General features: G+C 36.7%; 1 protein-coding gene across 1 annotated transcript; it reads left to right on the top strand.

Annotated features, from left to right (window-relative positions):
- The first annotated feature begins 100 nt into the window (after positions 1 to 100).
- Positions 101 to 13,868, top strand: LOC110426104 (RING-finger, DEAD-like helicase, PHD and SNF2 domain-containing protein). The gene is given in 21 exon segments (XM_021441202.2): positions 101 to 285; positions 575 to 1,403; positions 1,525 to 1,731; positions 1,879 to 1,940; positions 2,527 to 3,007; positions 3,908 to 4,108; positions 4,618 to 4,873; positions 5,897 to 6,137; positions 6,248 to 6,417; positions 6,499 to 7,080; positions 7,921 to 8,087; positions 8,464 to 8,680; positions 8,773 to 8,970; positions 9,617 to 9,733; positions 10,015 to 10,231; positions 10,234 to 10,256; positions 10,556 to 10,760; positions 11,391 to 11,608; positions 11,760 to 11,911; positions 12,182 to 12,446; positions 13,393 to 13,868. Coding segments are annotated over 20 exon segments (5,046 nt in total). The 5' UTR covers positions 101 to 285; positions 575 to 582; the 3' UTR covers positions 13,639 to 13,868.
- The last annotated feature ends 9 nt before the right edge of the window (positions 13,869 to 13,877 follow it).

The following is a 13,877-nucleotide window of genomic DNA, read 5'->3' as shown; positions in this document are numbered from 1 at the left end:
AATAAGAAAAAAAAGCCTTCTTTTGGCCGTGTTGTGTTTCATTCGAATAAGAGAGTATGAGTTTGGCCACGCCTTGCTTGGGAATTAGAAGTCCCATAAAACAAAACAAATCCATCTTCGAGTTACGGACTTTGGCGACTCGCACTTGGCGCGTGGCTGCAGTCTCCCAGCGGTCGTGACTCGTCTGCCTATGTTCTTCCCTCAAACCTCACAATTCAAATCCGAAACTTTCTCCTTATAACACCTTTTTTTAATGCAACCAAATTCTACCTTAACCTGTTCCAGGTATTGCTTTTGTTTCTCTTTCTCAGGTTTTATATTCTTTTCTCTAGCTTTTTTGCATTGTTTCCATCCAATTTGCTCCATTTCCCGTTTATATTTCTGCTTATTTGATTGAGTTTCTTTGCTTTCAACTTTTGTTTATTGCTTTTGGCATGTTCTAATGATCTGGGTATGCATCTTTGCTTCAAAAGAACTTTAGCAGCTGCTTGAATTGGCTATTGATACACTCTTAAGCTTCTGGCTTTGTTTGCATTTTTTCTGTACGTTTATCTAGTTTCTATTTGGTTTGTAGTGAGAACAATGGGTAGGAAAAAGCAATCCAATCCACGTCGATCGGGCGCCTTAGTTATAGAGAACAATGGTAATGCCGAACCAGATTTGTACAAACAGGAAGCAAACCAAAACGGGCAAAAAGGAAAGGAGGAACTCGTGGATACAGAAAAACCATTCTTTGTAGAAATTGATAAGACTTCTTGGCATTCGGATGAGCATCTTGATATATCTGAGGTTGTTCTGATTGATTTGAATTTGAGAGAAGGGTTTGCTGGTTATAGAATCAGTGAGGACTTTTATTGGGACTCCAAGTACTCCTTAAGGTTTCGAGTTTGTAATGTGTCTGAGTTTATCAGTCGTATTAAACTAGGACATTGGCCTGTGTTATCTTCCAGTGATGTATCTTTGGAATTTGTAGAGAAAAACATGAGTGATGGTGCGGAGATGGAATCAGTGATGTTATCTGGGAGTTTTGATGGTCTTGATGAAGGTATTTCTTCTCTTGTGCACTTAGCAAGTTTGAAATTTGTGACTTTGAGGCCAGTGATGGGAGTAATTCTTTCAGAGAGCTTGTCATCTCTCAGAGTGAGGGTGGAGATACTAAAGAGAGTTTTTGACAATTGTGAGTCGCTCATGGAGAACACGAGGCAACTTTGGAAAAAGAGTATGATGAATGTCATGGCTTGGTTACGTCCTGAAGTAATGACTTCTGAGGCTAAGTATGGAATTAGTGAATCAATGAACATGGAAGTTGATGTGTATCCAGTGAAAGAAGAAGAAACTTCCCGACCTGGGAAACGTGCGAGGTTTGATGTTTCTGGACTTTATGAAGCCATAAAGCCATCAAAGTGAGTTGACCAATTATTTTATTGTAGATTTATTTAGTGGTGCATAACTGTAGTAGTTCCTTTCCAGCTTCCTATTGTGGTTCAATACTGAAATGAAATTACTTGTATGTGTCCTGTGCAGAGAGAACTCAATGCTTGAGGATGAAATTCCTGACTTGCTCCCTGTTCTAAGACCATATCAGCGCCGTGCGGCTTACTGGATGGTACAAAGAGAGAAGGGAGATTCAAGAAGTCTGGATGAATGGGAAAGGAGCATGTTGTCTTCTCCATTGTGTATACCAGTGGATTTTCTGGATGATTATTCAAAAATGTACTTTAATCCATTTGGGTATGGTTTTCTTTCTTCAACTAGCATTGTACTTGAAAAGGATGTCGGCTTGTAGTTTTTCCCATCCCCAGTACCACCCCCTAAAAAATAAAAAAAAATACATTTTTTATATCTTCACTTGCTTACTATGTGAGATTATGTCTTCAGTGGAAATGTTTCGCTGCATTTGGAGTCCACTTCTCCATATGTCTATGGTGGTATTCTAGCGGGTAGGTAAGTTTGTTTAGTATGTGTCAGTTTTCTGGAAACTCTTGTAATCCTTGCAACAAATTTATATTCTTACAGAGCTGAAGTTTTAATAGTGATAGGGAATGAAAACTTTTGCATGCATAAGGCCTATCAACTTCTAGGAGAATTGAAAGTTCTCATTATAAAATTGATTTCTCCACTGTGATTGGTAGTTCAGAGACAGCAATTTTGCCACAGTAGTTACCGTGCTATGCAATATATACATCATTTCTGCTTCTTTCACTACTACGGCATCTCTTTGGTCAGTTCATTTAAGTTTGGCTTGTGAATGCCTAGATTTGTGAGATTGTGGTGCTCAAAAGTAACATGGGAATCCAGTCTTGCTTGGTTATTAGCCTGCATAGATATTGACACTACAAATTTTTCCAATTCTTTGTATGCTACTGTCTGGTGCATGCTCCAAAAATTTTTGGGCTCTTTTTGGATTTTTAATTCCTGAAGAGTTGTGCTGATTTTCTTTTTATATATATCGTTTAAAGCAGATATTTATCCACAAATCTGATTTCACTCTGCTTGCTTTGGTGGTGGTCATTTTGAATATCACAGATGAAATGGGTTTGGGGAAGACTGTTGAACTGCTTGCTTGCATCTTCGCACACCAGAAGCCAGCATCTGAAGGTGGCGTATGTAAGGATACTGAAGCAGAGGTTACTATGGATGAGAAAATTAGTATCAGAAGGTTGAAAAGGGAACGTGTTGAGTGCATATGTGGAGCTGTAAGTGAAAACCACAAATATAAAGGATTATGGGTACAGTGTGACATCTGTGATGCTTGGCAACATTCAGAGTGTGTCGGTTATTCACCTAGAGGAAAAGCTCGTAAAGCCAGTGCAAGTGCTGATGAACAAGAACTGCAAAAGCCGAAAAGAAGGAAAGAGATAACCAATATTGTTGTCAGAGAGGGAGAACATATCTGCCAGCCATGTTCACAGCTACTACAAGCTACTGACTCTCCCATTGCATCAGGTGCTACTCTTATAGTCTGTCCAGCTCCTATATTATCCCAATGGCACGATGAGATTATACGGTAAAATTTTTTTTCCTGGACTTCATTTTGTACACTTCCAAATTTCAGTATCCTTAGGACTATAATAATATTAAAGTTTGCATTGTCTTTGTGAGTAAACTTATGGTTTTGGAGAATGAAGAAATTTGCTTATCATTTTGCCCAGTTTCACCTAATTCATTCTGATTGTAAAGGAAAGAAAAAGGATTAAGATATATGAATGATCTGCTGATTCAATCAAACATAGTTTTCCATGAGCAACTGGGATGTTGGAAGTTATGGGCATATGACATCTTCTAATGGTAAGATAGAGCTCAAATCGACTAACACTTTGTTGTGATCCTGATGCAACCTTTTCTCTATATGGCCCTGATTAGAAGAATTAGTAGCCTCACCTCTTCTGAACTCTAATCTCTCAGCATCAATTGTAAGACGACAAGTTTACAAGCTTGTGGTACTAAGGGAGGCCTTCTTTCTGGTCTGCCCTGAAGTCCCTTAAACTTGATGATTTCCTAAAAGGCAGGTGCCCAATATGACGAAAGTACCAAACAGATCTGGAAAAATGAGGATGATCCATGTGTAGGCAATTTATGAAACATTGATCTGTCAATGTAACCTTCCATTGTTAATGCATTCAGAAAATTATGAGTCATTGGAGTTGAAATTGACACCATTATATTGAAAATGAATCTACAAATCATAGATCAAAACCAGTTTCATGCATGACATCTTAATCACTTTCATTTCTTTCTGATGAAAATTTGAAATATTTTGATAGATCTTATATGTGAATCCATTTACTTGAGATAATATTTTCATGTTCACAGGATTGTTGAATTGCATTACTTTATACCTTTTAATTTTGATTTCATTAAAGAAAGGTACTTATATATGTTTCTTTTACTTTATTGTTATCCTTAGTCATTCACGTCCAGGTTCCTTAAAAACTTGTATCTATGAAGGTGTGAGAAACCCTTCTCTTTCAAATACATCTAGAGTGGATATCAATGAACTTGTCAGTGCTGACATTGTATTAACAACATATGATGTACTCAAAGAGGACCTCTCTCACGACTCTGACAGGCATGAAGGTGATCGACGCTTCTTGAGATTCCAGAAGAGGTTCCTTCTTAACTTCTGATTTATTGTTTTTTGTTCAAAATGAGCATTTGATATCTTATTGGCTTTTTATTCCAAAGTGTCCTCAAGTTGTTACTAAAATACATTGCTTCTGAGATTGACTGGGTTCATCGAATGCTTGGAGCTGCCTTCATGGACATATCCAGGCTCTTCCAAAGTTTTATTTTGACCTTTTTGTCAACAATCTTTCTGATTTCTTCAGTGCTTAATTGCTTACCTTCAATTTTTTTTCCCTCCAATACCTGTAGTTTCTTTCAATATATATATGTAATCACTATAAATACATTTAGTGCATTCTTACAGTAATTTTATGAAAAGAACTTGCTAGAGCAGCTTATATGCTCCAAAAAGAAAATAGAAATAATTAGATAAGATTAAATGAAATTTTCAACTAATGAGAATGTGCCCCTGTTGACTAAATATTCTAGCTCCAAACCTGGCTGCCTTCAAATTTAATGTTTCAAGATGATAACTGGCTGTCCTTTTGGTAGGTACCCTGTCATTCCAACTCTTCTAACTAGAATATTTTGGTGGAGGATTTGTCTGGATGAAGCTCAAATGGTGGAGAGTAATACTGCTGCTGCAACAGAAATGGCCATGAGGCTATATGCTAAGCATCGCTGGTGCATTACAGGCACTCCTATACAACGCAAACTTGACGATTTATATGGACTTTTAAGATTCCTGAAACTAAGTCCTTTCAATGTTTCAAGATGGTGGGTGGAAGTTATACGAGATCCATATGAGGTATGAAGTTATCTTAACTTTGTATGTATTCAACATTCACATATGTGCATGATGGTCTCCAATGTAAACTTAAATAGGTGCCAATCTTTCTTACAAATAAATGCATTTGTCGTGTTATACAATATTATAACTTTGACATCACAAGCTGTCAAAAAATTTAAAATTTCTTGGTGGCATAAATTGCATAATAAATACTAACAAAAGCGTTTGGATGTAGTAGTTCTGATTATGTACCTACTAATTTAACAATGAGAAGTATGCAAATGAATTAATATCTTGCAATAAACTGGGACATCAGGAGTTTGCTCTGAAAGAACAGGCATGTGAAAGGTATGTGACATACTGCAGTGAAGTAGGTCGTGCCATCCGAAGTAAATTCTTCCCCTAGCATAAAGAAGAATAAGAATGAAATCATACTTTATAGATATTGTGGCTTGAATGTTGTACAAGTTCGGAGTCCTATAAAAGGGATGCTTTTATGTAACAAGAAGTGAGAGAGCTAACCAGCTCTCTTTAATCTATAAGCTTCTACCTTTCAGAAACACAAAAAAAAAACCTATAAGCTTCTTTGTCTTCTATGAGCATTCACTCTTGATATAAATTCTTTATAAGAACATTATACCCTGGGTAAGTTAGATTACAATAGCTGTCTTAAATATCCCATGCAATGTTCCATGGATGGTCCTTTTTGGATGATTTGGATTGCAATAGCTGTGTAAAATTTCCCAATAATGTTCCATGGATGGTCCTTTGTGGATGATATTGCTCGTATGTCTAAATTGCGTATGCTGCTAGCTTGTGACTGACATGTCTTTTAGAGATTTTAATTGAACACTTTATCAGATACTGCTAGCAAACTATGATCTTACTGTTTCGTCCACAATGCACTGTTCTTTGTGAATATTGACTAGCATCTTTTCACCGATTGTTCCTCTGGCTCTTCTTTAAATCCTGGAGTGGTTTTAAATAGTATCTTACAGTTTCCAAATTTTTATTTTTATATTTATTCTGCTCCTTTTGCAGAGGAGAGATGGAGGAGCAATGGAATTCACACATAAATTGTTTAAACGAATCATGTGGCGTTCTTCAAAAGTACATGTTGCAGATGAATTGCAGCTTCCCCCTCAAGAGGAATGTGTCTCTTGGCTCACTTTCTCGCCAATTGAAGAACACTTTTATCAAAGGCAACATGAAACATGTGTGAGTTATGCCAGTGAAGTCCTTGAAAGTTTGAAAGAAGATTTCCTGAAAAGAGAAGTCCCAGGTTGTTGGTAGTTGTACAATGACTTTATTTACGAGACATTTATAAGTAATGTACCAACTTAAAGTCAGAAAATGAATTTAGGTCTTATATATTCATATTTACTTTTCTAGGTAGTATTTCTTCTGGTGTGACTTTCGATCCTTTCATCACTCATACAGAAGCTGCAAAGCTGCTGAACTCACTCTTGAAGCTTCGCCAAGCCTGTTGTCACCCTCAAGTAGGAAGCTTCGGGCTGCGTTCTCTGCAACAGGCCCCAATGACTATGGAGGAAATATTAAATGTGGGTTAAACATTTGGTGAAATTTGCTGCAAAAGCTTTTATTATTGGTTCTTTACATTAAGAGTGATATTGTTTTTGTAGGTTCTTATAAGCAAGACCAAGACAGAAGGAGAGGAAGCGCTCAGGGTGTTAGTTAGTGCTTTAAATGGGCTTGCAGGAATAGCTATAATAGAGGAGAAACTTTCTCAAGCAGTATCATTGTACAAGGAAGCACTGGATATCACTAAAGAGCACTCTGAGGATTTTCGCCTGGACCCTCTGTTGAATATTCACATTCATCACAATCTTGCTGAGATACTCCAAATGGTTACAAGCTCAGAGAAACTTCCAGTAGAGATGCAACAGTTCTCTGGTAGCTCTGAGAAAGCCTGCAAAGCCCACAGTAATGAATTGTGTGATCAAAGTTCTGTGAAGAGGCAGAAACTTGATGACCAAGAGAATTCAGAAATCAATGCTGGGAATCTACCAGAAATAGCATCTGACCTAGCAGAAAATGGCATAAATAATGACCAAGATTCTAATGGTCAGTGCCACATGTCATCCGGAACTTTAAGCAAACAATCTTTGAGAATAGACTGTGAGAATTTAAAACAGAGGTACCTGTCAGCGTTCACTACAAAGTTATCTGCAGCTCAGCAAGAGTTCAGGAAATCGTACATGCAGGTAAAATCAATGTTTTTCCATAACATTTTGGTATGTGATGCATGATAAACGTTGGACAATATGTATCATCTGCACAGCCATACTAGTTGAGATGTAGGTGTTGTCATTTGATGCTACTTGCCGATTGTTACTTACATGTCATGCTATATTCTACAATGTACTTTGTGTTTATAGTACTTGCTCTCTCTCATCTGCATGCCCATTCAGTAGAATATTTGTGGCTATGTAATCAGCACATAGGGAAGCCAAAATGTAGTTGTTTCCTACCACATATAACCTCGAAAAATCAAAACTACTTTTCCAACCTCTTGAAAGCTCGCTTTGCATAAACAGGACCATTATAGTTCACTCAACTCAAAAAATAGGCATGATTGTTGCTTGCAGTAATATCAAGAGGATACAACAGGCAGTTCTTTGTTTTTCCTTATTGCTGCACTCTCCCACAAACACGGTTTTTTCTTTTTTTTTTCTGGAAAAGGATGGATTCCTCTCATGCTGGTATATGGCCCTCTGAGGGTGTTTTCTCTTTAATCATGTCGCAAGGTTCTAGTCAGGTTGGAATGATAGATTCCTGATGGCAACAAAAATCTGCTGCCAGAAGAATAGGTCATACCTTTCTTGTTCAAAAATTGATTTTACATCCTTTACAATGTCAAATAAAGCCACGTCTTGAATCAAATTAAAATTATGGAATGTTCTATAGAACATGTCAAGCCAAAGGTGGTAATTGTCAGTTGCAATAATAGCCTTCTTAGTTGTAGATTTCTATATCTTGCTGTTTGCTTTGCAATGGTTTGTCATCTACTGCACTTTGGATGATTAACAATTATGTTTTTGCAGGTTTGTAATGCATTTAGTGATATAAAAAATGAAGATACAGTTTGGTGGTTGGAAGCTCTTCATCATGCTGAGCAAAACAAGGACTTCTCTAACGAGTTAATCAGAAAGATTGAAGAGGCTATCGCAGGATCTCTTAAAAATCGACGCTCATTGCGGATGTCTTCCTGGTTAGTGATGATCTTAGTTTTCAGAATTGCCTTTCCTGAGCAGTGCTGCGAATCTTATATTTCATAACTTATTCTTTCTGCTCATTCAATTGTAACTTAAACCTGCCTTATTAATGCATGTTTTTCATTTCAAGAATCTGCTGATTTATACTGTTCAACAGAACACGTTTCATATATCTTTTTTAATCAGAAACAGGTTTGCAGTTGCAAAATGGGGTTCTTCTGTAAGCAGGCTATTAAAATTTTGTTGCTTTTTACATTGTAATTAGTATATTGTACGTTTTTTAAAGTTTCTGATGGAATATATTGTAATAGTTATAATTTAATTAAATGCTATTTTCCTGATAGTGACCAGCTTTTATTTGGCTTATTACAGGTTTCAGAGTATTACTGCTCTAAAGTATCACATCCAGACTGGTTTAGATCTATTGGAATCCGTTAGGGGAAAATTGCTTGATCGACTTTTAGAAATTGATAAAACAATGGAAAGACCAAAAGAGGAAGATATTGAACGGGTGAGATACTGCCGTAATTGCCAGGTCCTTGGTGATGGTCCCATTTGTGTACATTGTGAACTAGAGGATTTATTCCAGGTTTGCTTCAAAACTTGTTTGTTCTTGTTGATGTTTGACCTTGCAACTATAAACTGTTTCATATTCTTTATATTTTTAACTTCTTGCACCAGGATTATGAGGCAAGGCTCTTTCGTGTCAACAAAAAGGATGGAGATATAATTATATCTGCTGAAGAGGCAGTAGATTTGCAGAAGAAGAAGTCTGCACTAAATCGCTTTTATTGGAATTTATCACAGCCAAATAAAAATTCAACTTTATCTGATGTTGATAATAAAGAACTGAAGAGAGATGTTCAAGAAACAATAGTGGTTCGTTACTTTATCTCATCTGAATTTTATTCTTTAGGTGTATTAGGTTTCTCTAATCATGGTTGGCAAGTTGATGAACTTGAGAATCTACATACTTGATATTGCTATACCTTACAGTGTTGAGCTCTAGCACTGGCCCACTTTATATCTTAATGCTTACCTTGGGCTTAAGATTGTGACAGCTGCCTCTCTATCACATATTTTGTCATCACCGTTCTGATTTTATATGTTGTTTTTCTATTTTCATTCTCTCCTTTTTAATTTCTTTCTAATTTATTTAGTTTTGGTCTGCTTCTTGTTGATATTCAATCTTGACTTGTCGATAATCACTTGTGCCTAGGCCGATTTTCCTAGGATTTACAAAAGAACTGCTTTTCACATACAGGAGTTTGATATCAAACAGCACCTGGCTGTATACTTGTCAACCCCAGGACACCATCTCTAAAATTATGGTTGTATTTTTAGCTATGGTCTATCAACTAGTATTAATCATGTTGCATAGCATATCTTGAAAACTGCATAAAATCCGTTCCATTGTCAATTTGAATTTCAAATTTACTTTCATGAACTTCAATACTGCCAAAGACAATATTCTTAAGTAACAACTAGCTTTTACACTTTGTTCTCTTTGGCTTATCATTTATAGGTCTCAAAGTCTCCTTCTCAATTGGAAGTAGCTCTTGGAGTTATAAAGAGCTGTTGCAAGGGGCAGTTAGGAAAGGAGGGTATGTTGGCAGCTACAAAACAGCTACATATTCTGGAGGTATGGTCTGGTCCATTCAATTATTTTTGTTGGTATTAGCTGCTAAACTGCCACTAATTGGGTTGGTGGGGGGGGGGGGGGGGTGTGGGGTGTGTGTTGGTGTTGGTGGGGGACGTAATCATACTCAGTTGTTTCCTCATTGTATTAGCATGCTGTTTATATGCTTAGTTGTGAGGAGCTCTCAGGTGTTTTTGTCTCATGTAAATATCACGTCTTTTATGGAACTGATTTTCCTGTTTTCCTTGTTTTGTCCCCTCCTACCTTCTCATAACCTTGTTAAGGGCATGAGGAAGGAATATCGGCATGCAAGGCTCTTAGCAATTGCTCAAGCACAAGTTCTGAATGCACATGACGAAATCAAGATGGCAACCACTCGATTGCACATAAGAGAGGCTGAAAATGATAAATCTATTGATGCCTTAAGTCCAAATGAATTGGCTTCAGCTAGTGTGCAAAACACAAGTGACAAGTTCATGTCCTTGACTTTGTTATCAAATATCAAGGGAAACTTCGTTACTTGAAGGTACCACAAAAATGTCTGCTGGAAATTCTTTACGGTCAAGTTTTACTTTGCCCACTCCCCTCTGTACACCACAGTTTGTTCCTTTGCAATCTTATGGTTGACATGTTTTAGCTCTGGCAGGATGAAATCGTTGCTTCATTAGTTTTCTTTTTGTCATGGCTCTTCATATGCTTTGGGCTGAAGGAAATCGCATTTCTTAATATTTGTTTTCATTCAACTTTTTCCTTATGTCGTCTTCCTATATAAATAACATAACTCATTTGCTGCTATTATACTTACTTTACATGAATTATTTTCAGGGGTTGGTTCTATCCAAAAATAAGTTGCCAATGGAAAGTTCTGATAATTCAGCTTTAACTCAAGATATGACTACCATGTCAACTTCCATAGAACAGAAAAGTACATGTCTACCTAAAGCTGATGGGGAAGCTTGCCCTGTTTGTCAAGAAAGGCTAAGCAATCAAAAGATGGTATTTCAATGTGGACACATCACTTGCTGTAAATGTAAGTTTTGGATCATCCCTACCTCCATGTCCTAATTTCTGACCTGCCATAAAAGCCATCTGCACTAAAAAAAATGTTGGTGTTAAGGATATTAGCATTGAAAATTAATGTAACAATGTTTCATAAACTACATACAACTGATACATGCTAGTCAAGGAAACTTCTGCACCAGGGTCAGTTGCTGTTAGTAATTTTCTGCCATTAGTACATGGTGAACTGTTGAACTAGTAACCCTTCTTTCCTCATCTTATGTGGTGAACTGCATTCTCAGGTGACTGAATAGCTTGGTAAAATCTTGCCAAAAATAATATGGTTCTTTTAAGATATAATATTCATGTCCATAGTCTTGTAAAAGATCTTCCAAAAGCCTTATTTGGTACATAATGTCATTTGGCATACTTGTCTATATCCACGCCTTGTCTTTGAATTCACTTGAGTTGACAAATGGTGTCTCATCAATTGTCAATATCCGTTCGTTTATTTTTTTTAATTTTATTTGCAGTTTGTGACCATTTTAGGGTGACCTGTCATGTTTCCATTATTATATCCTATTGATTTATTATATTGACTATTTTATTTGCTTTGAACTTTTCATTTTATCCGTTTACACTTCACACTTCACTCTTACAGGTTTATTTGTCATGACTGAGCAAAGATCACGTTATTGGAATAAGTCTCAAAATAAGTGGGTAATGTGCCCAATATGTAGACAGCACACAGATGTTGGAAATATTGCTTTAGCGGATGATAGACAAATTAAATCACCTAACTCTGCCATCCTTCACACAATTCAAGGTGGTGACAACGGTGAAGAATCTTTGACCGTTCAAGGTTCCTATGGAACGAAGGTACATTTCCTAGTATTCTTTTTCTTTTTTAGATTGCACAACCTCTTTCCATGGTAGAATAACTTGCATGGAAAAAAAGAAATCTACCAGCTATTTATATCAGGACATCTAGATGACTGTTATGGTAAACTTGCCGTTGATGATTGTCCAGCTTGAAGCTGTTACAAGAAGGATATTGTGGATTAAGTCTGCCAACCCAAAAGCTAAAGTTCTGGTTTTCTCTAGTTGGAATGATGTTCTTGATGTGTTAGAACATGCATTCACCGCTAATGACATTACCTACATCCGAACAAAAGGGGGAAGGTAAGAGAATCTGTTTATCAGGTTGCTATTTTACTATATCGTTGCTGATTGATTACCTGAAGAGTTATGAAAATGCCATGAAAGGCATGCCACCCTAGCACAAGGGGTGAAAAGCTTGGCCCTTCTGCAGTGGCTGTTTAGATCCTTTAGTTTCTGCTTTCAAACTGTAGCCTAATTAGATTATTAGTTAAATATTGTAATGCACTGTCATTATCTGGAAAAAGAACTCAGTTATCAGATTGATTGAGTTATTAAGATTTGCAATTACAGGAAATCACATGTTGCCATCAGCGAATTTAGAGGACAGAAAATTGGTGGACAAGGAATCCAGAAGATAAATAAGAAGAAGCCAGAACCTAAATTTGTTCAAGTTTTATTGATTTTGATCCAACATGGAGCAAATGGCCTAAATCTTTTGGAGGCACAGCATGTTATTCTTGTGGAACCACTACTCAATCCTGCAGTAGAAGCACAAGCAATCAGCAGGGTACATCGAATTGGGCAGGAGAATAGGACGCTTGTTCATCGTTTTATAGTATGTGTATTTTCCTATCTATTGAGTGTTATATGACTGGAGTGTGTGCATGTTGCTTGCCTTTGTGTGTATGTGCGTATGCATTTTGTTGAGTGTATGATTATATCTCCATGTTGCAAGTACCGTTGAGAGTGCATATAGAAATGTTATAACTTTGCATTTAGGATTTCTTGCTGTATCTCTCCACCCAACAATTGACTTGTGAAATTTATATGATAATAAAAATCATACTCCATGAGATGAACTTTTCCATATTACCAGATTAGTGCCAAATAGGTTTATACATCTGAAGTTGCTTAGTGTTCCAGACAGGCATAAGTTCAACTTTCTTATATGCTGATCCCATTATATTTTACCATTAATTTTTCATACGTTGTTATCATTAATTGCTCTGGTCAATTTTTAGAAACTACTATGTAGGTTCAATAGTGAGGGTTTGGTTCGTTTTAATTCCTTCATTTCTCAGTTATTTATAAATGTTGTGTGTGAGTGCATATGTGTGTAACTATAAAATCCATGTGCACCTGAGCATTTGACTCATTGGTTGGTGCATAATTCCCCTACCTAAAAAGTAGGGTTCAAATCCCCCTTCCCCCAATTATTAAAAAAAAGAGAGGAAAAACTATAAACTCCATGTTTTATCCTTGTTCATCCTCTAAAATTCTGAAGAGGCCTTTGTTTAAGAAGCTCATTGGACAAGCACCCAATTTCAGATTATCAGTCATATTCATTCTCATGAAACCTAAGGAAGCTTTCAATACTCTCCCTAGTTTAATGTTGAACAATAGCATTCAATGATTTATATCTTGAGTTCAACATAACCGAACATGATAATCTAAGATCCGAACTCATTTGCTTCATTTCATTTTCATTTTTAAATTCGGATCATTGGCTTCTACATGCATGGTTTTCTGGCCTGATGTGATTTTTATCTTGTTGATATTAGGTTAAAAACACAGTGGAAGAGAGCATATATAAACTAAACAGAAGCAGGAACTCTAGTGGCTTTGTTGGGAACACCAGGAATCAAGACCAGCCTGTTCTGACGCTCAAAGATGTTGAATCCCTCTTCGCAGCAGCACCCAAAACTGATGAAAAGCCGACTGAAAGTGAAAGTCTGAGAAACTTGCCTCCTTCCATGGCTGCTGCCATAGCAGCTGAGAGGAGACTCAGAGGAAACCCAACTGCATGATATTCTTTCTGATTGAGCTTGAAACTTCTTTAGAGCAATGACCAGTTCCATCAGGTAGTTAAGATAATAGTAGAAATTCATTTTTAGGCTTTTGAGTTAAGGTTCATATTTGGTCTTCCCCCATTAGCTCTTTGAGCTTTCAATTGCTGAGACTAATTGAATTCAGTGTGTTATGTATATAACTAATTTAATAAGTTATGCAAATGCAGGTCAATTTATTAATAAATAAACTATTTTGT

The sequence above is a fragment of the Theobroma umbraticum genome, unplaced genomic scaffold, assembly GCF_002168275.2.
Source record: "Theobroma umbraticum cultivar Fairchild unplaced genomic scaffold, ASM216827v3 scaffold_55.0, whole genome shotgun sequence".
In the NCBI taxonomy this organism is placed as follows: Eukaryota; Viridiplantae; Streptophyta; class Magnoliopsida; order Malvales; family Malvaceae; genus Theobroma; species Theobroma umbraticum.
The sequence above is the reverse complement of the archived record's forward strand: the minus strand, read 5'-3'. Positions and strand labels throughout refer to the sequence as shown.